The sequence below is a fragment of the Loxodonta africana genome, chromosome 3 (genome assembly GCF_030014295.1).
Source record: "Loxodonta africana isolate mLoxAfr1 chromosome 3, mLoxAfr1.hap2, whole genome shotgun sequence".
In the NCBI taxonomy this organism is placed as follows: domain Eukaryota; kingdom Metazoa; phylum Chordata; class Mammalia; order Proboscidea; family Elephantidae; genus Loxodonta; species Loxodonta africana.
Window position 1 is genome coordinate 90,891,340 of NC_087344.1, and position 26,874 is coordinate 90,918,213.

General features: G+C 37.4%; 1 protein-coding gene across 1 annotated transcript in view; it reads left to right on the top strand.

Annotated features, from left to right (window-relative positions):
- ZYG11A (zyg-11 family member A, cell cycle regulator) overlaps positions 1–26,874 on the top strand; it is a 59,365-nt gene that overhangs the window by 6,342 nt on the left and 26,149 nt on the right. Inside the window, exons 3-8 of the mRNA XM_064279948.1 lie at positions 5,879–6,630; positions 21,718–21,858; positions 23,895–24,071; positions 25,022–25,086; positions 26,171–26,270; positions 26,358–26,411. Coding sequence (XP_064136018.1) covers positions 5,879–6,630; positions 21,718–21,858; positions 23,895–24,071; positions 25,022–25,086; positions 26,171–26,270; positions 26,358–26,411 — 1,289 coding nt within the window. The remainder of the gene's footprint in view (positions 1–5,878; positions 6,631–21,717; positions 21,859–23,894; positions 24,072–25,021; positions 25,087–26,170; positions 26,271–26,357; positions 26,412–26,874) is intronic.

A 26,874-nucleotide genomic window follows, 5' to 3' on the forward strand; every position in this document is an offset into this window, starting at 1 on the left:
ACTCAGTACTTCATTCCTTTGTATGACTGAATAATAGGCCATTGTTTGAATATACCACATTGTTGATCCTTTATCAATGAATGGCCGTTAGAGTTATTTTTACCCTTTGGCTATTACGGATAATGCTCCTATAACATTTATGTACAAGTTTTTGTGTGGATGTATCTTTGCATTTCTCTTGGGTGTATACCTAGGAGTGGAATTGCCGGGTCAAATGATAACTATGTTTAACTTTTTTTTTTCAAAGTGGCTGTACCATTTTACATTCTCACTAGCAATGTATGAGGGTTCCAGCTTTTCTGCATCCTCACAAACACTTGTTATTATCTGATTTTTTGGTTCTAGCTATCCTAGTTGGTATGAAGCCTATCTCATGTAGTTTTGATTTGCATTTCCTTAATGACTGATGTTGAGCATCTTTTCATATGCTTATTAGGCACTGTACATTTGGAGAAGTGTCTATTCAAGTCCTTTGCCCATTTTTTAAATGGCTTATTTGTCTTTTATTACTGTCAGTGATCTTTATATGTTCTGGATACTAGACCCTTATATAAATGATTTGCAAATATTTCCTCCTATTCTCTGGGTTATCTTTCACTTAATAGTGTTCTTTGACACAAAAGTTTTTAATTTTGATAAAGTCTAATTTTTCCATTTTTAATTTTGTTGCTTGTGCTTTTGGTGTTACATCTAAGAATCCATTTGCCAAGTCCAAGGGTTAGGAAGATTTACACCTGTGTTGCCTTCTAAGAGCTTTATGGTTTTAGCTTTTTCCTTTAGGTGTTTGATTCCTTTTTATTTTTGCATATGGTATGAGCTGGGGTTTAACTTGATTGTTTTGCACGTGGCTCTTTTGTTGCCTCAGCACCATTTGTTGAAAAGACTATTCTTTCTCCATTGAATGGTCTTGGCACTCTTGTCAAAAATCACTTGACCATAGATGTGAGGGTTTATTTCTGGACTTTATTTTATTGCATTGGTCTGCATGTCTGTCCTTAGGCCAGTATCATACTGTCTTGATTACTGTTGCTTTATAGTGAGTTTTGAAATCTATTAATTATCAATTCATGGCCAGTCTTGTTTCCTCCATACCTCTACCCACTCCCTACCCTGTCCCCTGATACATTGAAACAAATTATAGATATTGTATCACTTCAACTGTAAGTGTATCTGGGGACTTGGGGACTTAAAAAAATTTATAACCACAATACTATTGTCACACTTTAAAATTTTAATATTAATTTCTTAATATCATAAAACATCCACTCAAGGTTCATTTTCCTTGGTTTTCTTACAGTTTTTTAAAGCTAGTTTGTTTGGTTAGGACTCAAATGATGTCCATACATTGTGATTGGTTGATAGGGCCCATAAGCCTCTTTTTTTAAAAAAAAATTGTTTTTTTAATTTTGGGGGAAAAGTTTGTTTTTTTTTTAACTTTTTTGAGATAAAATGTATAGAATTTATCATTCTAACCATTTTTAATGTATAATTCAGTGGCATTAATTACATTTAGAATGTTACACAACCATGATCACTGTTTGTTTTCAAAATTTTTTATTATCCCAAGCTGAGACTCTCTACCCATTAAACAATAACTCCTCACAACACCCTCCCCTGACCTCTAACCTACTTCTGTCTCTATGCATTTTCCTATTCTAGATATTTGATATAAATAAGGTCATGCAATATTTGTCCTTTTGTGACTAATTTATTACACTTAGCATAATGTTTTTCAGGGTTCACCTGTGTTGTAACATATCATAACTTCCTTTTCTTTATGGCTGAATACTATTCCATTGTATGCATATACCACATTTTATGTACACATTTATCTGTTGATGGACACTTGGGATTTTTTCCACCTTTTGGATATTGTGAATAATGCTGTAGTGAACATCTGTATACAAGTGTTTGAGTCCCTGCTTTCAAGTCTTTTAGATGTATACTTAGGAGTGGATTGCTGGGTCTCTTGTAACAGATTTTGACTTAAAGTCTTTTTTGTCTGATATTAATATTGCTGCCCCAGCTGTCTGTTGGTTCCATTTGCATGGGATATTTTTCTACCTTTTACTTACAACTTATTTTTGTCTTTAGATCTAAAATGGGCCTTTTATAGACAACATGTTTGTTGGATGATACTTTCTTATCCATTCTGCCAATCTTTGCTTTTTGATTGGAAAGTTTAATCTATATTTGAAGTTATAACTGATAAGGAAAGACTTCTGTCATTTTGCTGTTTGTTTTTTGCACGTTATACCTTTCTTGTCCCTCATTTTCTCTGATACTACGTACTTTTGTGTTAGTTGATTTTTTTTTTGTAGTGAACCATTTTGATCCATTCTTGTTTTCTTTTGTGTATTTTTTTAGGTATTTGTGGTTAATTACGTATAACACTGTAAGTTTATAATAATCTACTTTGAATTGATACCAATTTAACTTCAGTAGCATATAAAAATTCTGTTTCTATACTCCTGTACCCCTTCCTTTATGTTGTTGTTTTCACAAATTACATCTTTATACAGTGTGTGACCAATAACATTTATAATTATTTTTTATGCATTTGTCTTCTAAATTATATAGGATATAACAAGTAGAGTTATAATCCAAAAATAGCATAAAACTCACCATTTTATTTACCCATAAAATTACCCTTACTGAAGATCTTTTTTTCTTAACATGGCTTTGAGTTACTGTTTAGTGTTACTTCATTTCAAGGTGAAGGATTCTCATTAGCATTCCTTGTAGGGCAGGTCTTGTGGTAACAGACTCCTTCAGCTTTTGTTTATCTGGGAATATCTTAGTTTTCTTTTCATTTTTGAAGGACAGTTTTGCCAGGTACAGAAATCTTGCTTGACTGTCCTTTTCTCTCAGCACTTTAAATATGTCATCCCACTGTCTTCTGGCCTCCATGGTTTCTGAGGATAAATCAACATTTAATCTTACTGAAGATCTCTTTTATATTAGGAGTCACTTCTCCCTTGCTGCTTTCAAGATTCTCTCTTTGTGGGTGGCTTTCTACAATTTGACTATAGTGTGTCTCAGTGTACATTTCTTTCAGTTTATCCTGCTTGGAGTTCATTGAGTTTCTTGGATGTGTATATCCATGTCTTTTATCACATTTGGGAAGTTTTCAACCATTATTTCTTTAAATATTCTTTCTGTCCCTTCCTCTCTCTCTTCTCCTTTTGGGACTCCCATAGTGTGTATGGAAACCCTGGTGGCATAGTGGTTGAGAGCTACGGCTGCTAACCAACAGGTCGGCAGTTCCAGTCCACCAGGCGCTCCTTGGAAACCCAATGGGGCAGTTCTGCTCTGTCCTATAGGGTTGCTATGAGTAGGAATTGACTCAATGGCAGTGTTTTTTTTTTATTATTCTTATTTTCTGTCTCATATTTATTTTTTTAAAAAGGGAGCCCTGATGGCACAGTGATTAAAGCACTCAGCTGCTAACTGAAAGGTTGACGGTTCGAATTCACCAGCCACTCCATGGGAGAAAGATGTGGCAGACACTCTGAGCGCTTCTCGGTATGAAATCAGAGATAACATTTTGAAGTTTTCTGAGATGTGATGAACTCTGTGGTCTTTTGTGGTGGTTTGTACAGGACAATAATTTACTATTTTGAATGACAGCACTGAAAATATATATACGTATTATTGTGTAGCACAGTGGGTAAGTGCTTGGCTGTTAACCTAAGTAGGCGATTTGAACCCACGAGCTACTTCCCGGGAGACAGATGTGGCAGTCTGCTTCTGTAAAGATTTGCAGCCTTGGAAACCCTATGGGACAGTTCTACCCTGTCTTATAGGGTTGCTACAAGTTGGAATTGACTCCACGGCAACGGGTTTGGGTTTTTTTTTTTTTTTTTGGTATAGTGGTGTTGGCCTGCTTGATGGTCCCGCACAGGTCGGTTAGGCTCTGTTCATTTTTCTCCAGTCTTTTTTCTACTCCTTTGATTGGAACAGTTGTCCTGTCTTCAAGTTTGTTGATTCTTTTTTTTTTTTTTTTTTAGCTCAGATTTGCTGTTGAACCCCTTTAGTGAATTTTTCATTTCAGTTATCGTACTTTTCAGCTTCAGAATTTCTATTTGGTTGCTTTTATAATTTTTTTTTTAATGATATTATCATTTTGTTCATAAATCATTTTCCTGTTTCCTATTAGCTTTTCGTCCATGGTTTCCCTTAGCTTTTTGAGCATATTTGAGACAGTTGATTTAAGGTCTTTGACTACTAATTCTAATGTCTGGGTTTTCTCAGAGACAGTTTCTATGTTGTTTTGTTTCTTTGAATGGGCCATATTTTCCTGTTTCTTTGCATGCTTTATGATTTTTTTTCCATTGAAAATTGAACATTTGGATATTATAACGTGGTAATCCTTCCCTCCTTGGGGGCTGCTGTTCTTGATTGTTGAAGGCTAAGCTTGTGTTTAGCCAGTGTTTTAGCTGAGATTTTCTTGAATGCCGGGATCATTTTTAAGTTGACTTTTTTTTGATCCACCATTCACTTGGTGGTTGTAAATCTTTGATGGTTCTCCACAGTTATGAAGAAGTTGATTCTGACAGTTTGCTTTTTCTCACCTGATATTTCTGTGGAGAAAGTTTCATTTCTCATCATTAATAATCACTAAAACCTCTTGTCTCTTGTCTCATCCCCATCAAACACCATTCTAGCTGCTTTACACTGTCAAAGAATTGTTCTTTCTAAAATTATCTTTTTGACCATTTTTCTGCTTAAAAATCTTGAGTTGTTCCTCATTGTCCATAGGGTAGAAGTCTGAGTTTACTAGCTTTGTGTACAGGGCCTGTCTGCCTTTTATCTTTCTCTCCACTCTCACTTCCCGCTGTGCGTCCCCTTATGTACTATGTTCCCTGTGGTGCTGATCTGCTTAGGATCATTCCAAATAACCTGCTGTTTTATGCTTTCATATCTTTGGTATATTCTTCCACCCTTTGCCTTTACCCTGGCAAACTGATGTTCAGTCTTCAAAATATTAATTCAGTACCTCATATCTATTATTAATGCATATAGCACACTATTATGATCATTTATTTACCTGGCAGAGCTTCCTAGCCTTTTTGTGATCACAGGTATCTATTTACCATATGTGCCCAACTCTTAACACAGGATCTCATGCATGGAAAGTACTTAGTAAATCTTTACTAAATGAAATCTAGTACAGCGAAGCCTGTGAGAGCCAGAACTTGATGGGATTACCTTGTTTTTCCCATCTTACAAGTTTTCCTTTTGACAAGGTGCAGTCTTATCACTTAATCTGTTGCTCTATATTAGTGGAAAATATTTGAGTTTTTCCTTTTCTTGACAGGCTTATACCTTACACAGGTTGTTCTGGCTTTTGCAGATTTTACTGTATAACATTCTCATTTTACAGATGAAGAAAATGAAGCTCAGAGAGATTAAGTGACTTGTCAAAGACCATCTACTAATTTAGTTAAAAGTAATCATTAGCTAATTTTAAGTGTTATTTGTATATTGTATATCATGTACTTATTTACCTATATTATTTTGTTGTTTCTGTAAACAAGGTTATTATGGATAAAAGTACAGTCTCTGGGATCAAACTGTCTGGGTTTGACTCCTGATTCTGGTACCTATGTTGATCTTGGGCAAGTTACTTAACTTCTCTAAACTTCAGTTTCCTCAGATATATAAATGGGATAATAATAGTACCTTTATAGGATTATTGTGAAGATTAAATGAGATAATCTGAGTAAAGGGTTTAGAACAATGCCCGGCACAGAGTAAGCAGTAAATGTAGTGATTATTGTTGTTAGTAGCATTTGTCCTAGTTCACCAGTCACATTGCATCCTAGAAGGCATGAGATCTGGTTGTCATTATAAGATGGTTCTGGTTCTCTTATAGGCAAGCTGACTGATAGAACAGCAAGCATTTTCCAAGGCAACGAAATGAAACTGAAGCTGGCCAATATCCAAAAAGCTAAACTTTCTACAGCTGCGTTCATAAAAGCCTTCTGCCATCACAGGCTCATTGAACTGGATGCTACTGCAGTGCACGCAGACCTTACGGTTCCAGATATTGTAAGTGGACTGTGCAGCAATAGCTGGATCCAGCAAAACCTTCGGTGTCTCCTATTGGACTCAACAAGCATCCCTGGAGATTCAAGAAAACTGTGCTTTGGTCAGCTCACTGGTCTTCGCATTTTAAGTGTTTTCAGTGTTTGTTTTCATAATGAAGACCTAGCTAATGTTTCTCAGTTACCAAGACTGGAGAGCTTGGATATATCCAATACCCTGGTCACCAACATCTCTGCACTCCTCACCTGCAAGGACCGACTCAAATCCCTCACAATGCACTATCTGAAATGCCTGACCATGACCAAACCACAAGTTCTCGCAGTCATTAGAGAACTTAAATATCTGGTTCACCTTGATATTTCTGATCACAGGCAACTCAAATCAGACCTGGCTTTTCATTTGCTACAGCAGAAGGATATCCTGCCTAATGTTGTATCACTGGATATTTCTGGGGGCAGTTGCATCACTGATGGAGCTGTAGAACTGTTCATTCAGCAGCGGCCTGCAATGCAGTTTGTGGGACTGTTGGCTACGGATGCTGGTTATTCTGACTTCTTTACTACAAAGCAAGGCTTGAGGGTTTGTTCTTATTTTAAATGTATTTTGTTTCATTTGTTTAGAACATTATTAAGTTCTCTTGCTGTGTACCAGCATCTGTACTAGGTGTTAGAGTTACAAAGACAGATCAGAAACCCTTAAGGAGCTTAACAATAATTATTGTGTGCGTACTGTATGGTAGGTCATGGAAGTATGACCTCAAATAACATATGTCTCCATGTCTTCTAGTCTACCTTGATAGTGATAAGTATGGCCAGTTATACATTACCTCAGATGTGCCAGGTGCCATGCTGTGCACATTATGTTTTCTCCTTTAATCCTCTCATTTTATAGTGAGGAAATGGAAGCCCAAGGAGGTTAAGCTACTTACCCACAATCATGAAACTATTTAGATGGTAGAACTGGGATTTGTATCCAAGTCTTTGTGACTAAAACATGTGCTCTTCACCTCTGTTACAGGCTAAATATGATTAATAAGGTAGATGGTCAACATGTCTTTATTTCAAGCCTAATGATGTAACTGATAGCTTCTGACTTCAAATACCTGGTACCCTTGCTGTTGAGTTGATTCTGACTTAATCGCAACCCTATAGAAGAGAATAGAACTCTGCCCCATAGGATTTCTAAGGAGGAGCTGGTAGATTCAAACTGCTTACCTTTTGGTTCGCAGTCGTAGCTCTTAACTGCTGCACCACCAGTGTGCCTCTACCTTCATTAGAGAGTCCAGAAAATTAAAAGGACTTTTAAAAAGAAAACCATTTTTGACCAATGTATAACCTAAAAGCAATTTCAAAAAGAATGTTAAGAAAAAGGTTTTGCGTTTCTGGAATAAGTGTATAGCTTTTCATGGTGGTACTTTTGAAAGCAACATATATTTAAATCTATGTATTTGGTGATATTTCTTTTTTAAAACAGTAGTTCTTCTACTTCAGTTGTATATTAGAATCACTTGGAAAGCTTTAAAATATATTAATGCTTGAGTCCCATCCCTCAGAGATCCTGATTTGATTAGTCTGGGACTTGGCTTGGGCATCTGGAGTTTTAAACCTCCCAAGAATTCTATTGTACAGTCACAGCTGAGAACCACTATTTCAAGGTTTTATTTTAATTTTTTAAAAATAATTACACCTCATGCAGTTCTCTCTAGGGTTGGAGAGGAGAGTAAAGTGGTGTGCAGAGTGATTGTATTCACTTTTTATTCTTTTGAGAATGGCAATTGTTTTTAAAAGTCCTTTCGATTTTCTGGACTTTAAGGTAGAAGCTGTCAGTTACATCATTAGGCTTGAAATAGACATAATATGAACTTTTGGATTTAGTATGTAAGTTGAGAAATGTTTATCAGGAATTATTTGCCAGGCCTCTTTCACATTAATAACATTTAATGTTACAACGATCAAAAGACCACAGATCAGAAGAGTAGCACATAAACTCTTGGTGTATACAGCAATACGGAACAAGTGCTGGATTACCCTATAGGGAGATTAAACATGTAGTTTGGATACTATCAAAGAAAGGACTCCAAAAGAAAATGGCAAATTTTATTTCAGTAAACTTACCTGGTATACATGTAAGTTTAGTTCACTTTGAATATCTAAAATTATGTATTACATATGGTGTTAGATATTGTGGGGGTGGAGTGGGGAGACCACAATCAACCCAGTGTTAAGAACCTCAAAAGATCTTAATCCAGCCTTACGTGGAGTATAAGGAACAGTAAGTTTAAAAGGTGTGTTTTAGGGAACTTTTTATTTAATATAAGTATACATATCTTAGGAGTCCCAGTGGCACAGTGGTTACAGGCTCAGCTGCTAACTGAAGGGTAGGCGGTTTGAACCCACCAGCAGCTCTGCAGGAGAAAAATGTGGCATTATGTTTCCGTAAAGATTACAGCCTTGGAAACCCTATGGGGCCATTCTACTCTGTCCTAAAGGATCGCTATGAGTTGGAATTAGCTCAGTGGCAGTGGGTTTTTAGGGTTCTTTATATATATCTTGCAACTCATTTGCAAAATAAACCAAGTATTTTTGTTGTTTAGGTTGATCACAAATTTTGCTTAAATGGATAAAATTAAATGTTAGTGAAGACCTTAAAGCACAGGAAATACTTGTTATTTCCTGTACCAAAAATTGGAATGAGCAGGATGGATTTAATTCCTTTACAATGGGAGAAAAACACCATCAGTAATAAAAACCGTGCAGAATGTTTATTTCTTGGGAAGTCCTTGTTGATTCACAGATGAGGTGTAGCAGGAATCCCTTACGAGAATTCTTTTGTAGTGGTCCGTAGGAAGCTAAGGAGAAAGAGGATATTACAGCAACTATCCTGTCTTTTGCTTGGTCCTGTTGTACTGCATCTTTCAAGTCTTACATCTGGATTTTCTCAAAACTTTTTAAAATTTTAAAATATTTCTATTATTTAGATCTTTAATGATGTCTTGTTTCTTTGGCAAATCATCTATGTATGGTACTTTTAAAAATTTGGAAAAATTTTAATTTGGATTAATCACCAATTAGATCATTAATTTTAAACATTTTTCCACAGTTGTTTTATCATATCCTCACTCTCCTTCTTTAAACACACACACACACAATTTTTTTCTGAACTGTTTGAGAGTAGGTTGCATAAATCATGCCCCTTTTACCCTTTTATACCTTAGCTTGTATTTTCTAAGAACCAGGATATTCTCCTAGATAACCATAGTACAGTTATCAAGTTCCAGGAAATTTAACATGTATACTGTACTTTAATCTATTGTACATAGTCTGTCGTTGTAGATGGTTCTGATCCCTTTATAGAATTTTTTTTCCTTAGTGCAGGATCATATATTGTATTTAGCTGTCATATCTCTTTATTCTTTAATCTGGAAGAGTTTGTTAGTCTTTCTCTGTCCTTGATGACACATTTTTGAAGAATATGGGCTAGTTTAGTTTGTTTTATTCGCTTTTTTTGAAGAATGTTCGTCATTTTCAGTTTATTTGATGTTTCCACATGATTTGATTTAGGTTTTTCATCCCTGTGTGGAATACCATATGAGGATGTTGTGTTCTTCTCAGGATCACATCTACAGGCACACAATACCCCTCATTCCAAAAACCAAATTTGTTGCTGTTGAGTCGATTCCAACGCATAGCAATACTATAAGACTGAGTAGAACAGCTCCATAGAGTTTCCAAGGAGCGCCTGGTGGATTCAGACTGCTGACCTTTTGGCTAGCAGCTGTAACTCTTAACCACTACGCCACCAGGGTTTCCATCAAGTTGGAAGGCACTCAGAATACAACTGGGGAAGAGCTGCCTAGATAACATTTTCCCTCTCAGAACTAACAAGCAATCTCTGAGGAGATACTTGAAGACTATGCACATATCCTTGTCATTATCAAACTTTCTTTTCTAGGTTTAGCATCCTTTGATGATTCTTGCCTGAACCATTCTTTACCATGATGGTTGCAAAATGATGATTTTCTAACTCCAGTACGCCCTTTAACATTTTTTGACTTGGCATTCTACCATAGAGCCCTCCCTTCTCCACCTTACTATCTAACCTATTCTCAATAAGGACGAAGTATTTTTGATATCTGTTGCTTTCAGTGGTTTACAGTTCATCGCTGTCCTTAATTGTTTTGATGGTCGAGCTGTTACGGATTGGCCAATGAAAGTGCCTTCAGACTGACTCCTGTGTCTTTTTTTTTTACATGCCACCACCACTATCACTATTTTGAACACTTCCATACTTTCTGGCAACGATAAGATGTTCCAGACTTTCTTTTTTATTTTTTTTTATTTATTGTGGTTTAAGTGAAAATATATAAGTCAGTCTCATACAAAACCTTACATACACCTTGCTACACATTCCTAGTTGCACTCCCCCTGTTGGGAAAGCATACTCCTCTCTACCCTGTATTTCCGTGTCCATTCAGCCAGTTTCTGTCGCCCTTGGCCTTCACATCTCCCTTCCAGACAGGAGCTGCACACATAGTCTCATGTGTCTACTTGATCCAAGAAACCCACACCTCACCAGTATCATTTTCTGTCTTATACTCCAGTCCAATCCCTGTCTGAGAGTTGGCTTCGGGAATGGTTCCTATCTTGGGCTAACAGAAGGTCTGGGGGCCCTGACTACCAGGGTCCATCTAGTCTCAGTCAGACCATTAAGTCTGGTCTTTCACGAGAATTTGGGGTCTGCATCCCACTGCTCTCCTGCTCCCTCAGGGGTTTTCTGTTGTATTCCCTGCCAGGGCAGTCATTGGTTGTAGCTAGGCACCATCTAGTTCTTCTGGTCTCAGGTTGATGTAGTCTCTGGCTTATATGGCCCTTTCTGTCTCTTGGGCTCATAATTACCTTGTGTCTTTGGTGTTCTTCATTATTCCTTGCTCCAGGTAGGTTGAGACCAATTGATGCATCTCAGGTGGCCGCTTGCTAGTGTTTAAGACCCCAGACGCCACTCTCCAAAGTGGGATGCAGAATGTTTTCTTAATAGATTTTACTATGCCAATTGAACTAGATGTCCCCTGAAGCCATGGTCCCCAAATCCCTGCCCCTGCTTTGCTGCCCTTCGAAGCATTCAGTTTATTCAGGAAGCTTTTTTGCTTTTAGTTTATTCCAGTTGTGTTGACCTCTCCTGTATTGTGTGTTGTCTTTCCCTTCACCTAAAATAAAACTTATTTACTATCTAATTAGTGAAAACCCCTCTCCCTCTCCCCGCCCCGTCTTGTAACCATCAAAGAATATTTTCTTCTCTGTTTAAATTGTTTCTCCAGTTCTTATAATAGTGGTCTTATACAATGTTTGTCCTTTCGCAACTGGCAAATTTCACTCAGCATAATGTCTTCCAGATTTCTCCATGTTATGAAATGTTTCCTGGATTCACCATTGTTCTTTATTGATGTATAGTATTCCATTGTGTGAATATACCATAATTTATTTATCCATTCATCCATTGGTTGCTTCCATCTTTTTGCTACAGTAAACAGTGCTGTAGTTGAACATGGGTGTGCATGTACCTGTTCGTGTAAAGGCTCATATTTCTCTAGGATATATTCTAAGGAGTGGGATTGCTGGATTGTATGGTAGTTCTATTTCTAACTTTTTAAGGAAGCCCCAAATCGATTTCCAAAGTGGTTGTAGCATTTTACATTCCCACCAGCAGTGTATAAGTGTTCCAGTCTCTCCACAGCCTCTCCAACATTTATTATTTTGTGTTTTTTGGATTAATGCCAGCCTCGTTGGAGTGAGATGGAACCTCACAGTAGTTTTGATTTGCATTTCTTTAATGGCTAATGATCGTGAGCATTTTCTCATGTTTATGTTAGCTACTTGAATGTCTTCTTTAGTGAAGTGCCTGTTCATATCCTTTGCCCATTTTTTAATTAGTATTTGTCTTTTGTAGTTGAGTTTTTGCAGTATCGTGTAGATTTTAGAGATCAGGTGCTGATCAGAAATACCATAGCTAAAAACTTTTTCCCAGTCTGTAGGTAATCTTTTTACTCTTTTGGCGAAGTCTTTAGATGAGCATAGGTGTTTGATTTTTAGGAGCTCCCTGTTATCTAGTTTTTCTTCTGCATTGTTAGTAATGTTTTGTATACTGTTTATGCCATGTATTAGGGCTCTTAGCATTGTCCCTATTTTTTCTTCCATGATCTTTGTCGTTTTAGATTTTATATTTAGGTCTTTGATGCATTTTGAGTTAGTTTTTGTGCAAAGTGTGAGATATGAGTCTTGTTTCATTTTTTTGCAGATGGATATCCAGTTATGCCAGCACCATTTGTTAAAAAGACTGTCTTTTCCCCATTTAACTGATTTTGGGCCTTTGTCAAATATCAGCTACTCATATGTGGATGGATTTATGTCTGGATTCTCAATTCTGTTCCATTGGTCTGTGTATCTGTTGTACCAGTACCAGGCTGTTTTGACTACTGTGGCAGTATAATAGGTTCTAAAATCAGGTAGAGTGAGGCCTCCCACTTTTTCTTCTTTTTCAGTAATGCTTTACTTATCCAGGGCCTCTTTCCCTTCCATACGAAGTTGGTGATTTGTTTCTCCATCTCATTAAAGAATGTCATTGGAATTTGGATCGGAATTGCATTCTATCTATAGACTGCTTTTGGTAGAAAAGACATTTTTACAATGTTAAGTCTTCCTATCCACGAGCAAGGTGTGTTTTTCCACTTGCATATGCCTGTTTTGGTTTCTTGCGTTAGGGCCTTGAAGTTTTCTTTGAATAGTTCTTTTACATCTCTGGTTAGATTTATTCCTAAGTATTTTATGTTCCTGGGGGCTACTGTAAATGGTATTGATTTGGTGATTTCCTCGTCGATGTTTTTTTTGTTGGTGTAGAGGAATCCAGCTGAGTTTTGTATGTTTATCTTGTATCTTGATACTCTGCAGAACTCTTCTATTAATTTAGTAGTTTTCTTCAGGATTCTTTAGGGTTTTCTGTGTATAAAATCGTGTCATCTGCAAAGAGAGATACTTTTACTTCTTTGCCAGTCTGGATGTCCTATATTTCTTTATCTAGCCTAATTGCTCTGGCTAGGACCTCCAAAACAATGTTGAATGAGAGTGGTGATAAAGGGGGCATCCTTGTCTGATTCCCGATCTCAAGGGAATGCTTTCACACTCTATGCATTTAGGATGATGTTGGCTGTTGGCTTTGTATAAATGCCCGTTATTATGTTGAGGAATTTTTTTTCTGTTCCTATTTTGCAGAGTGTTTTTATCACGAATGGGCATTGAACTTTGTCAAATGCCTTTTCTGTATCAATTGATAAAATCATGTGATTCTTGTCTTTTGTTTTATTTATGTACTGGATGACATTAATTGTTTTTCTGATGTTGAACCATCCCTGCATACCTGGTATGAAACCTACTTTGTTGTGGTAAATTTTTTTTTTTGATATGTTGTTGAATTCTATTGGCTAGAATTTTGTTGAGGATTTTTGCGTCTAAGTTCATGAGGGATATAGGTCTGTAATTTTCTTTTTTTTTGTAGTGCCTTTACCTGATTTTGGTATCCAGGGATATGCTGGCTTCATAAAATGAGTTTAGGAGTATTCAATCCTTTTCTATGCTCTGAAATACCTGAATGTTTGGTAGAACTCTGCAGTGAAGCTGTCGGGTTAGGGCTTTTTTTAGTGGGGTTTTTAAATTACCTTTTCAATCTTTTCTTTTGTTACGGGTATATTTAGTTGTTCTACCTCTGTTTGTGTTAGTTTAGATAGGTAATGTGTTTCTAGGAATTCATCCATTTCTTCTAGATTTTCAAATTTGTTAAGAATACAATTTTTCGTAGTAATCTGATATGATTCTTTTAATTTCAGTTGAGTCTGTTGTAGTATCGCCCATCTCATTTCTTATTTGGGTTATTTGCTTCCTCTCCTGTTTTTCTTTTGTCAGTTTGGCCAGTGTTTATCAATTTCATTAATTTTTTCAAAGAATCAGCTTTTGGTCTTGTTAACTCTTTCAATTGTTTTTCTGTTTTCTATTTCATTTAGTTCTGCTCTAATTTTTATTATTTACTTTCTTCTGGTGCCTGTGGGTTTCTTTTGTTGCTCTCTTTATCTTTGTTGAAGTTGTAGGGATAATTCTTTGATTTTGGCCCTTTCTTCTTTTTGGATGTATGCATTTATTGATATAAATTGACCTCTGAGCACTGGTTTTGCTGTGTCCCAAAGGTTCTGTTAGGAAGTGTTTTCGTTCTCATTGGATTATATGAATTTCTTTATTCCAGCCTTAATGTCTTCTGTAACCCAGTCTTTTTTGAGCAGGATATTGTTCAGTTCCCAAGTGTTTCATTTATTTTCTGCACTTTTACTGTTGTTGATTTCTACTTTTATGGCCTTATGATCAGATAAGATGCTTTGTATAATTTTAATGGTTTGTCTTCGGGTAAGGCTTGCTTCATGACCTAATATGTGGTCTATTCTAGACAGCGTTCCATGTGCACTAGAAAAGAAAGTATATTTGGTTGCTGTTGGGTGTTCTGTATATGTGTATAAGGTTGAGTTGGTCAAATTTTGGCATTTAGATCTTCCATATCTTTATTGAGCTTCTTTCTGGATGTCCTGTCCTTGACCAAAAGTGGTGTGTTAAAGTCTCCTACTGTAATTGTGGAGCTGTATATCTCACTTTTCAATGCTGTTAGTTTGATTCATGTATCTTGCATCCCCGTCATTGGGTGCATAAACATTTAATATGGTTATATCCTCCTAGTATATTGTCCCTTTAATCGATACATAGTGTCCTTCTTTATCCTTTGTGTTGGATTTAACTTTGAAGTGTATTTTGTCAGAAATTAATATTGCCACTCCTGCTCTTCTTTGATTGTTGTTTGCTTGATACATTTTTTTCCATCCTTTGAGTTTTAGTTTGTTTGTGTCTCTTAAGTCTAAGGTGTGCCTCTTGTAGGTAGCATATAGACAGATTGTGTTTTTTTGTCCATTTTGCCACTCTCTGTCTCTTTTTTGGTGCATTTAGTCCATTAACATTCAGCGTAATTACAGATAGGTATGAGTTTAGTGTTGTCATTTTGATGTCTTTTGTGTGTTGTTGACAACTTTTTTCCCCACTTCATTTTTTGTGCTGAGTAGTTTATATATTGTCTTTTCCTCTTATTCGTTGTTGCTGATTTTGTTTCTGTTGAGTATCTATTTTTTTCTTGTATTTTATTTTGATGAGTAGGATAGTTAGTCTCCTTTGTGGTTACTTTAATATTTACCCCGTTTTTCTAAGTTTAAACGTAACTTTTATTTCTTTGTATTGCCTTGTCTTCCTCTCCATGTGAAAGATCTATGACTGTATTTCTTAAAAAAAAAAAAGTATTTCTTAGTCCCTCTTTATTATTTTAATGTGGTCTTCTTTTACATAATGACATCGTTTTATCCCCGTCTCGAGCAGTTTTTTATCTTGATTTATTTTTGTGGTTTCCCTGTCTGGGTTAACATCTGATTGCTCTGTCCAGTGTTCTGGTCTTGGGTTGATACCTGATATTATTGATTTTTTTAACCAAAGAACTCCCTTTAGTATTTCTTGTAATTTTGGTTTGGTTTTTACGAAATTCCTAAACTTCTGGTTATCTGGGGATGTCCTAATTTCACCTTCATATTTGAGAGTCAGTTTTGCTGGATATGTGATTCTTGGCGAGCAATTTTTTCCATCAAAACCTTGTATAAGTCTTCCCGTTACCGTCTTGCTTGCATGGTTTCTGCGGATTAGTCCGAGCTTATTCTTATTGTCATTTGTTAGGTGACTTTTCGTTTATCCCTAGCTACTCTTAAAATTCTCTCTTTATCTTTGGCTTTGGCAAGTTTGATTATAATACGTCTCGATGACTTCCTTGTAAAATCTACCTTATGTGGAGTTCTCTGAGCATCTTGGGTCAATATCTTCTCATCTTTCACGATATCAGGGAAGTTTTCTGCCAACAAATCTTCAACAATTCTCTGTATTTTCTGTTATGCCTTCTGGTACTTCAATCACTTGTAGATTATTTCTCATCATAGAGTCGTACATGATTCTTAAGGTTTCTTCATTTTTTAAAAATTCTTTTATCTGATTTTTCTTCAGATATATTGGTGCCAAGTGCTTTATCTTCAAAGTCACCAATTCTGCCTTCCACTTGCTCGATTCTGCTCCTCTGACTTTCTATTAAGTTGTCTAATTCTGTAATCTTATTGTTAATCTTCTGAATTTCTGATTGGTGTCTCTGTATGGATTCTTCAAGCTTATTAAATTTTTCATTACATTCTTGAATAACCTTTTTAATTTCTTCAACTGTGTTATCTGTGTGTTCCTTGGCTTGTTCTGCATATTGCCTGATCTCCTTCCTCATGTCTTGAAGAGTCCTGTGTATTAATCTTTTGAATTCTGCATCCGGTAACTCCAGGAAGCCACCTCCATCCAGAAGATCTTTTGATTCTGTGTTTTGAGAGCTTGTTGAAGCGATCGTGGTCTGTTTCTTTATGTGGTTTGATATTGATTGTTGCCTCTGAGCCATCTATAAGTTAATGTACTGGTTTATTATATATTTGCTTACTGTCGCCTAGTTTCTCACTTTGTTTGGTTTGATATGCCCAAATGGGTTGCTTGATTGAGCTAGCTTGATTATTTTTACTTTGGGGGCTCTGATGTCCTGTCACCAAATGGGTACAGCTGTTATCAGGTATATGAGCTTATGAGTCCATATGCTTTTCTTGGTTGGATTCAGCTCAGGTGTCCAGGTAAGCTGTTCATCAAGTGTGTGGTACAGGCTCTGTCCTGCATTCTTAGAGGGGCAGAGGTGTCTGTTGTAGGTACCAGTATCTGGTTGCAGCAGGGGATCATGCTCTGAGCAAGGCAGGAGGCTGAGAACTGTCCCCCGAGTGTCTCTGATTAAAGCACGTCCCTGTTCCCTAGAGCATGCAGGTGGGTGGGTTCTGCAGTGGGACCATGGGCACCCAGTGCTTTTGGTTATAAGGACTGGGACGTACCAGTTATCATTGGATCCCTGTCGCGGTGGCTGGGTGACCTGAGAGGAGCCACCAGTGCTTAGGCCCTTGATGTGGGTAGGTGAGGACCCTGTTTAATAGGCAAAGCTGTGTCAAATATCAAACACCCACCTGTCTACCGCACAGCTTAAGCAGTCTGCCAGCAAGGGCCTGTTTTCCTGGAATAGGCCCACACAGGTCCATGGAGGGGGGGCAGGTATTCAAAGTCCACGGACTGTTTATGCCTGGACAGAAGCTGCTTCTTTCCTGAGCTCCCTAGGTTAGTGGTGCTGGTGAATTATCTTTCCCTGTGTTGTGAATTTATTCCCTCTACAAGTCTGGGAGCATGGTTGAGGGCACTCAAATGGGCCTATCTCAGGCCCAGGGAAATCAAGAGCCACGGAAGCCTGCTTGGGGGCGGGGGGCTTAGTAAAATATACGTAAGTGGTTAGCTTTTGTTGAGAGCACTGTTATTTTCTGGTTCCAGGGGTGTGAGTAGGCTGTGCGGCTGGCTGCTTCTCCCTGAGAAAATTGCGGCTGAACACTATCACCAGCCCACCGCAGCCACTTTTTGCAATGGTGCCTGAGGGATCTCAGCGATTCAGGTCCGGCAGTTCCTTCCCACTTCTGAATGGTCTCACTCTCCCCCTGCCACTTCGTCCGTTTTCTAACTTTGATTTTGATGTTCAGGGCTCCTAGCTTGTCATAAATATAATCCTTTCACTTGAGTTTTTGGGTCTCTGTTGTAAGAGGGATCACCGGAAACATCTGGCTATTCCACCATCTTGCCCCTGCCTCCTCTAGGTTCTTCTTGATGGTAGTGAAGTCCCCTTGAGCCTTTGTGCCACTGACTGTTTTATAAGTTTACTCCTCTCACCAAGACCATGAAAAATGACCAATTTCCTCAGTAGGCCACAGTCACCTTATTAGCATAATAAACTGTTCAATCCCTGCAAGATTTTTATGTACCTTATTTACACAGTAAACTGTCCAATCCTTTTGCAGGGTCATGGCCTAGGAAATCATCTTGGCAGAACCACCAACCCAGGTCCAGAAAGGCCATATAAAGAGAAGCTGTTGCACTGCAACCATTGTCACCATTTTTGAGTGTACAACTCAGTAGTGTTAAATATATTCCTAGTGTTGTGTAACCATTACTGCTGTCTATTTCCAGATCTTTTTTGTCATCCCAAATAGAAACTGTACCAACAGTAACTCCCTATTATCCCCTAGCCCCTGGTAACCTGGTAACCTCTATTTTTCTGTTTCTATGAATTTTTCTATCCTAGCTACCTCACATAAGTGGAATTTTTCTTTTTGTGTCAGGCTTCTTTCACTTAGCATAATGTCTTTAGGGTTCATGCATGTCGTAGCACATATCAGAATTTCATTCCTTTTTATGGCTGCATATATTGCAATGTATGTATATACCATTTTTTGTTTACCCATTCATCTGTTAATGAGCACTTGGGTTCTTTCCAGCTTTTGGCTATCATGATTAATGTTGTTGGGAACGTTGGTGTACAAGTACCTGCTTGAGTCCCTACGCTCAATTCTTTTGGGCATACACATAGGAGTGGAATTGCTGGGTCATGAGATGATGACTGAGGAACAACCGAACTGTTTTCCACAGTGTTTGCACCATTTTACATTCCCATGTGTATTGGAGGAGAGTTCCAGCTTCTCCACATCCTCGCCAATACTTACTATTTTTTTTTAATTTTATCTATCCTAGTAGGTGTGAAGTGGTATCTCCTGGTGATGCAATGGTTAAGCGCTTGACTGCTAACCAAAAGGTGGGTGGTTCAAACCCACCAACGGCTTCATGGGAGAAGAGACCTGGCGATCTGCTCCCATAAAGATTTACAGCCTAGGAAACCCTGTGGAAGCAGTTCTACTCTGTCATATAGGGTCAGAATTGACTCAGCACGTAACAATAATAATAACAAATGATGTCGATCATCTTTTCATGTGCTGTTGGCCATTGAAATATCCTCTTTGGAGAAATGTCTATTCATTCAAGTCCGTGGCCCATTTTTTAAATTGGGTTGTTGTTGAGTTATAAGAATTCTTTATATATTCTGGATATTAAACCCTTATCAGATATGTGGTTACCAAAGTTTCTCTCATTCTGTTGGGTATCTCTTCACTTTCTTGCTAAAGTCTGTAGATCCACAAAAGTTCTTCATTTTAATGAAGTCCATTTTATCTATTTTTTCATTTTTTGCTTGTTTTTGGTATCATATATAAGAATTCATTGCTGAAAACTACGTTCTGAAGCTTTATTCCTGTTTTGTTCTAAGAGTTTTATAGTTTTAGTTCTTATATTTAGGCCTTTCGTCCATTTCAGTTAATTTCCATCTATGATACGAGCCACCCAATGTAGTTTAATTGACATTTCTCTTATTATGAGTAAAGTTGAATATCTTTTCATATGTCAGAGGGACATTTTTACTCTGTATGTTTTAATCTGCTCATATCTTTTGCCATTTTTCTCTAGAGTGTGTGATGGTTAAGATCGTGTGTCAACTTGGCTTGGCCACAACTCTCAGTGGTTTGGCAGTTATGATATTGTTTGGCAGCTATGAAATGATGTAATCACCTCCATAATGAGATCTGATATAATGTGATCACCTCCGTGATGAGATCTGTTGTGAGTACCCAGTCAGCTGAAAGGGAGTTTCCTTGGGGGTGTGGCATGCATCAGATATAGGCGGACTTTCTGGCAAGGCTCATGGGCTTTTTGCTCGTTCTGGATCCTGCAACTGGCTCCTGTTCACCTGACCTCCGGTTTTTGGGACTTGAGCTAGCAGCTTACCTGTTATCTTACCTGCAAATCTTGGAATGCGTTGGCCTTCGCAACCTGTGAGCCAGAGAGCTGCTGTCTGACTTTCTGATCTTGGGTTTGCCAGCCCCTGTGGCTATGTGAGTCAGAAGAAACCTCCAAGTCTGACCCACATATTTGGGATTTTCCACCTTCTACAATCACATGAGCCTTTCCTTGATACAAATCTCTCTCTATATATGTTTATATGCTGCACTGGTTTTGCTTCTCTAGAAAACCTAACCTAAGGTAGGGTGTTTGGTCTTTTTTCTTCCTTCCGTTTTTGAAAGTTTCTTACAGTCAGGATATTAAGGTTTTTTCTCTGTATTATAGATCGTAATTTCTTTTCCAGATTTAACCTTTTTTTTTAAGAAGTTGCTTATGGAGGTATAATTTACTTACAGGAATATTCACCGTTTTCAAATATACAGTTTAATGAGCTTTGACAAATGTAACAGTCAAGAACCACCACCAAAATAAACGTTTAACACTCCAAAATTTTTGTTCATGCTCATTTGCAGTTAATGCCTTCCTTCCTCTCTGAGCCTGGCAACCACTGATCTGAATTCTTTCCCTGTAGTTTTGACTTTTCCAAAATGTCATATAAATGGAATTATATATTAAGTAGCCTTTCTTACTTGGCTTCTTCCATTTACCATAATTTTTTTTTTCTAGGTTAAACTGTATTATTCTATGTATCACTTCTTCTTTTTATTGCTGAGTAGTATATTGTATGACTATGTATATGTATACTATGATTTGTTTATTAGCTCACTAGTTGTTCCTTTTCTTTTTTCTAGTTTTTAGCAATTATGAATAATGCCGTTACAAACATTTGTGTACAGGTCTTTTTTGGAGATGTATTTTTTTTTTGGCTAAATACCCCAGAGGGAATTGCTGAGTTGTATGGTAACTTTATAAGAAATTGCCAAGCTGTTTTCCAAGGTTGTGGTTACCATTTTGCATTCCTAAGTCTTTTTAATTTGGGGGGTGTGGTGGTATCTCATTGTGGTTTTAATTTTGTTTCTCTGATAGCAAAGATGTTGAGCATCATTTCTTGAGCTCATTTGCTATTCTTTGAAGGGTCTGTTCAAATAATTTCCTCCCACTGGGCTGTTTGTTTTAAGAATTTGTTTTGCATTCTTGATATAATTCCTTTATTAGATACAGTGTTTTACATACATTTCCTCCCAGTCAGTGGCTTGTTTTTTAATTTTCTTAAATGTCTGTAGAAGAAAGAAAGATTTTTAATTTTGGTGAAGTTCAGTGCATCAATTTTTTTTTGTTGTTGTTGTTCTAAGAAATCTTTGTCTACTGAAAGTCTAGGTTTTATCCCCGTTACTTTAAATTTTTATATATGTGCTCCTTCCCTCTTTTTTCATGGTTAAATTAGATAGTAGTTTGCCTCTTTTTCCACCAAAGAACCAGGGTTTTTATTAATTCGCTCTAATTTTTTTCCTGTCATTTTAGCTTTTATCTTCATTTACCTTATTATTATTTAGCTTTTTGATTCTGCTTAAAGTTCTTTCATTTTTTTTTCTTAACTTAATCGATGAGTTGGAATTGACTCAATGGCAACCGATTTTTTTTTTTTTTTTTGTAATCACTGTTACATTAAGCAACACACTTCACCTCTCTGGACCGCCTGAAAAATGAGGTTGGTGAGAGCATTTACCTATTAGAATCATGTTAAATTAAAGCAACTTTGCAAAGTATCCGGAACATTTATTAAACACCTATTATTGTTGTTTCCAACACTCGAGGCCCAAAAAATCCTGTGTTGCAAGATGAAAGGTAAAACATGGATAACGTCTTTGTTTTTCAGGTTGCTGGAGGAGCCAATATGAATCAGATTTCAGAAGCACTGAGCAGATACAGGAAAAGGTCATGTTTTGTGAAGGAAGCCCTCTACAGGCTCTTCACAGAGACGTTTTCAGTACAGATAACCATGCCTGCTATTTTAAAGGTAACTGCACCACCTCAGAAAAGTCATTTTATTATTACTTCTTACTTGGTTCAGTTAAAAGTTATTCTCCAGACACATTGCGTACAATAACTTATACGTCATATTCCATAGTGAGGCCAAGGGCCTTCATGAAGGAAGAGAAAATGTTAGGCTTAACTGCCAGTTCCTTTAAGCATCTGAATCTACATGGAATCAGTATGAATCATTAATTTTTTAGAATTTGGCATGGGGGAGGAGATAACAGGACTGTTGCATTAGTTTGTCTAAAATGTTGTTGTTAGGTGCCGTCGACCCCGTGTGACAGAGTAGGACTGCCCCATGGAGTGTTTTAGACTCTAATCTTTATGGGAGCAGATCACCAGGTCCTCTTGTGGAGTCTCTGGGTGCGTTTAAACTACCAGCCTTTCTGTTAGTAGCCGAGAGTGCTTAACCATGGTGCCACCAGGGCTCCTTTTGCCTAAAATGAGAATTATTAATTTATTAACATGAATTCACCTTGCCCTAAAAGTTGTTTCTTTTTTATTTATTCATTTCATCCCTCTTAAAAGCCCTACATTTGAAAACATCTGAAAGAAAGCAGCAACAGTGTCCCCAACAGGAATAGAACAAAACTCCAAAAGTTGAAGTGGCCAGATCTACCATTTGTAATATTTTGTGAATAAAGTAAAGTTACCAGTATTGATACAGCTGAATTTTGGTTTAGGGAAGGGTGAATTTATTTTGAATGTAATTGGAAATACTAAGTGTTTTTGGAAAGAAAACTGCAATTATTTAAAATTAAATGAAATCTCAAAACAGAGGGCTTCAGAAAGGGCTTATTTGTAATCTTTGCAGTTCTTTAAAAATATGGTTATTTCTGTAGCATGGAATATTAGATTTATTTTCTGTTTAAAAACAATATATAGAAAGAACTCAGGACCTTTGTTTCTCATATGTAATGAGGAAATCGAATTAGATGTTCTCCTTTTCATATCTGAGATTTTGTGAAAATTGTATTTCTTTTGGTTTCTGCATCTCTAAATTTGCAGACGATGACAATCCAGTGAAACCCCCTGGGCAGTTTAGCATTATATTAAAAAAAAATCATCTTCCATAGCAAAATTATATCCTAGGTCTGTCCCTAGGCTTCATGAGAAATTCATACAGCTGTTGAAGTGAGGGGTCTGGTCTCTTAAAATCATGGCTCATGCAAGTATCAGTAGATGCCTTTTTGAGATGAGTAGGGATGATTATCCCTCGTAGGTAGAGAAAATGGACCACAGTGTCCCTGAATGTTGGAGCAGGTAGGGTCTAAGAGTTATGAATGATCTTATATGCTCATTTTATACTTGTGTTCTAGGTCTTCCATAGCCTGGCTTTCAATTACCGTTTTAATGTTATGTCTTACCACTTTTCAAATTCCTACCTTTCTGTGGATGGTTTCAGCTTGTCCTTTTGTCAACCCTGTGTTTTTCCATTTCAGACTTCTCTTCCCTAGGGATCCCCTCTCACCTCTACCTCCTTTTGAGACCCTGCCTAAATGTGCTTTCTAAATGAAGTCTTGATCCCTACCAGAAATGATTGCTCTTTCCATAACTACCTTAGACAGCACTTTATTTTTACTTTTTTTATGGTGCTTCTTTCAGTTGAAAGTTTTTTGTTGTCCCTCACAGTGCTACTTGTTTACATGTGTTTTTTTCTCTCGCAAAGCTTTAAGTTAAGGAACAGGGTATGTTTGTGTCTACTGCTGTGCTTATCACAATGCCTTAGATGGAGTGGGGATCAATAAATGATTATAAAATTAATTAATTTTTCAGATGAGAAAGAGGTCCAGAGAAGGGAAGTGACCCGCCCAAAGTCCCACAGCTAGTTAATGGCTACATGTGAATTAGAAGGTATTGCTGTGATATCTTGATGTCCTAAAGAAAAAATGCTGAGGCTAGGGAACACCTGTTACTGTCCCATTGAGCAAATACTTTTGCCAATTAACACAAAAATGAGACCATACGAAATATGTTAATATTGTCATATGCCACTAAGAACAAGTTCATCTTCAGCTTGTGGCTATAGGAATGAGGAATCATCCATTGGATTTGCCAGTGCAGTTCACAGCCAGTGCCTGCACCCTCAACTTAACACGCCAGGGCCTCGCCAGGGGGATGCCTGTTCGTCTGTTGTCAGAGGTCACCTGTCTACTTTTCAAGGCCCTGAAAAATTTCCCCCATTACCAGCAGGTAATTTGAATTGAATACTTAACTGTTCTTTTTCTTCAGGACAAATATATAAAGAAGTGTGTATTACGTAGTACTACTTTTTCATCCTACCTGAGAGAGAGAATAGTTAGAAGTCTATGTTTATTATAGGAAATAAGGGTAAGCAGTGATGTTAAAAATTTTTAAATGACGCATAAACCAGACACTTAGCAACATCTACTGTCGTTATCAGAAACCCTGGAGGTATAGTAGTTAAGAGCTACGGCTGCTAACCAAAAGGTCAGCAGTTCAGATCCACCAGGCATCTCTTGGAAACTCTATGGGGCAGTTCTACTCTGTTCTGTAGGGTCGCTATGAGTTGGAATTGACTTGACAGCAACAGATATTTATGTTACTATGTAGTTCCTGTGGGCATTTTAGGTTTGTTTCCCTATTTCATATATACTCCACTTCTGTTATATGGCCTACTCATGGCCTTACAGAGTTGTTATATTTTTCTATTCATGTATCTTTCTTCAGATTCTTTCCCCAGGAGGCCCTCTCTCGTTCTTTCGTATATGTAAAGGCTCAGTTCAGCCCCTGCTGATCTGAAGTAGAAGGTAGAAGCTCTGTCACAGAGTTAGATATGCACTCTGACAAGGACATTTGTCATCCAGCAGATGGCCAGGATTTGGGTGGATCATCTATACTGACACACAGGCAAGCTGCTTTCCACCTGGATCCATCCAGGGTCCCGGGGGAACACACCCTTCTTTGTTAAAAAAAAAAAAAAAAAGGAAGATTGTTCTTTAGGCAAAGGCGAATGTCACAGAGTTTATTAGTAGGATTAAGTGAGGAACTTGGAAAGGGCCAGGTACATAGTGTGTCCTCAATAAAAAACAGACAAAACGAAAGTTCAGTGGTAACACCTTCCAAATGTTTAGAATAGAATATACATTTGCTCAAAATTATTTTTCTTTATTCCCTAAAAGTTACAGAAGAATTGTCTTCTCTCCTTAACCAATTCGCGGATTCTTGTGGATGTTCCATTTGACAGGCAAGTATATATCTTGGTCATCTGATTGGAATGTTGATCAGTATTACTCTGAGCATTCTTGGGGCTTGGTCATTTCCTTAGTGTGGGCCTCATTAGGGCTGGCCTGTGGTGTATGGGGAGAAGGCTCTACTGAGCCTTTCCCACATTGGTGATTGGAGCACCCTACTTCTAAATGTTGTCTCCTGAAGTGTGATTCTAGTACAGGGCAATGGGTAAGAACATGGGCTGTGAAGTCAAGCATACATGAATTCAAGTTCTAGCCCTTCCGTTATTTTTGGGCATCAGTTTCCTCATTTGTAAAGTAGTGATTCTTATGAGGATTAAATATGATGTTTTGAAAGTATTTATGACAGTGCCTAGCTTAAGAAGTACAGGCTGTTTTAAATATGTCATTTTTAAAAATATTAATTCATTAATAATTTTTAAAAATTGTCATCATAGACATTCCAGTGGGATTCCTCTTGAGACCTTTATAATCTTCCAGATTCACAAATTTAAAAACGTAAAAATTTCTTTAACCAGCAGAAAAATTAAGCACGGGCTGATGTGAACAAAGCCTCTTTAGTCTGTGGGTGTGAGTTGTAGGCTAAGCCACCCTCAAACCAAAAACCCGTTGCCATCAAGTCAATTCCAGCTCACAGTGAACCTATAAGACAGAGTATAACTGCCCCATAGGGTTTCCAAGGAACGGCTGGTGAATTCGAACTGCTTACCTTCTTATTAGCAGCCGGCCTCTTAACCACTGCATCACCAGTTTGCTGTGGCATTTTAACACTGTCTACAATTCAAATGACAAATGGCTACCTCTTGAGGAATATCTTTTTCAGACCCATCATAGTGGAAACTATCCATCTTTGTTAGAATCCTGTGCATCTCACTCATGTGCTTATTATTTGTAAGCTCTCCGTTTCCCCTCCTGATCTCCTCTATTTGCCAAATGCTCTTGGTTTTCTTAACTGAAGTTTTGGAAGTCCAAGGCTATCTCTGGTAGAGGATTTAGCGGGGGAAGGCTAAGTGATTTCTTCTCTCCCCACATACGGCTTCACAAACTGTTACTGTGAGAAAAATCAATACTGCTTTTCAGATTTGATGCTGCCAAGTTTGTAATGAGATGGTTGTGTAAGCATGAAAATCCCAAGATGCAAACAATGGCAGTGAGCATCACCTCCATTCTAGCCCTGCAGGTATGTGGTTTCTAAAGGCAAGATTTCTCTCTCCCAGGTCTTAATGGAGTGTCTGTATTTCACTCTTGGCTTTCTGTTTGCTTATAGCTCTCACCTGAACAAACTGTACAACTCAAGGAAGAGCTCTTCATGGCAGTCAAAGTAGGTTGATTGTCACTTTTATAACCTTTTTTGTTATTAAATGAAAGTAATTCATGAACTTAGAACTTAGTTTAAAAAATCAAATCATTCTAAAAGACCTGTAATGAGAAATATGTATGTGATTTTGTGAATCTATGCGAAAAATCAGTCAGATCTACTCCCCAAAGAAAACTACTCTCTATTCTTGTAACTATTTCTTCTAGTATTTACCCCCACATTTTTAAATAAAATGCCTGTAACTATTTCTTCTAGTATTTACCCCCACATTTTTAAATAAAATGCCTGTACTGCAATTTCTTGATTTATCTGTTTCAGATGTATTATCTGTTGACTTTTCCGCCATGGTAAATATGAACGTAGCTTCCCTATACATATCTGCAATTACCTCATTCCATGGACCCCCAACAGATTTGTGTCACAATTTTTAATAAATCAGTAATCAGTATTTATGTTACGATTAAAC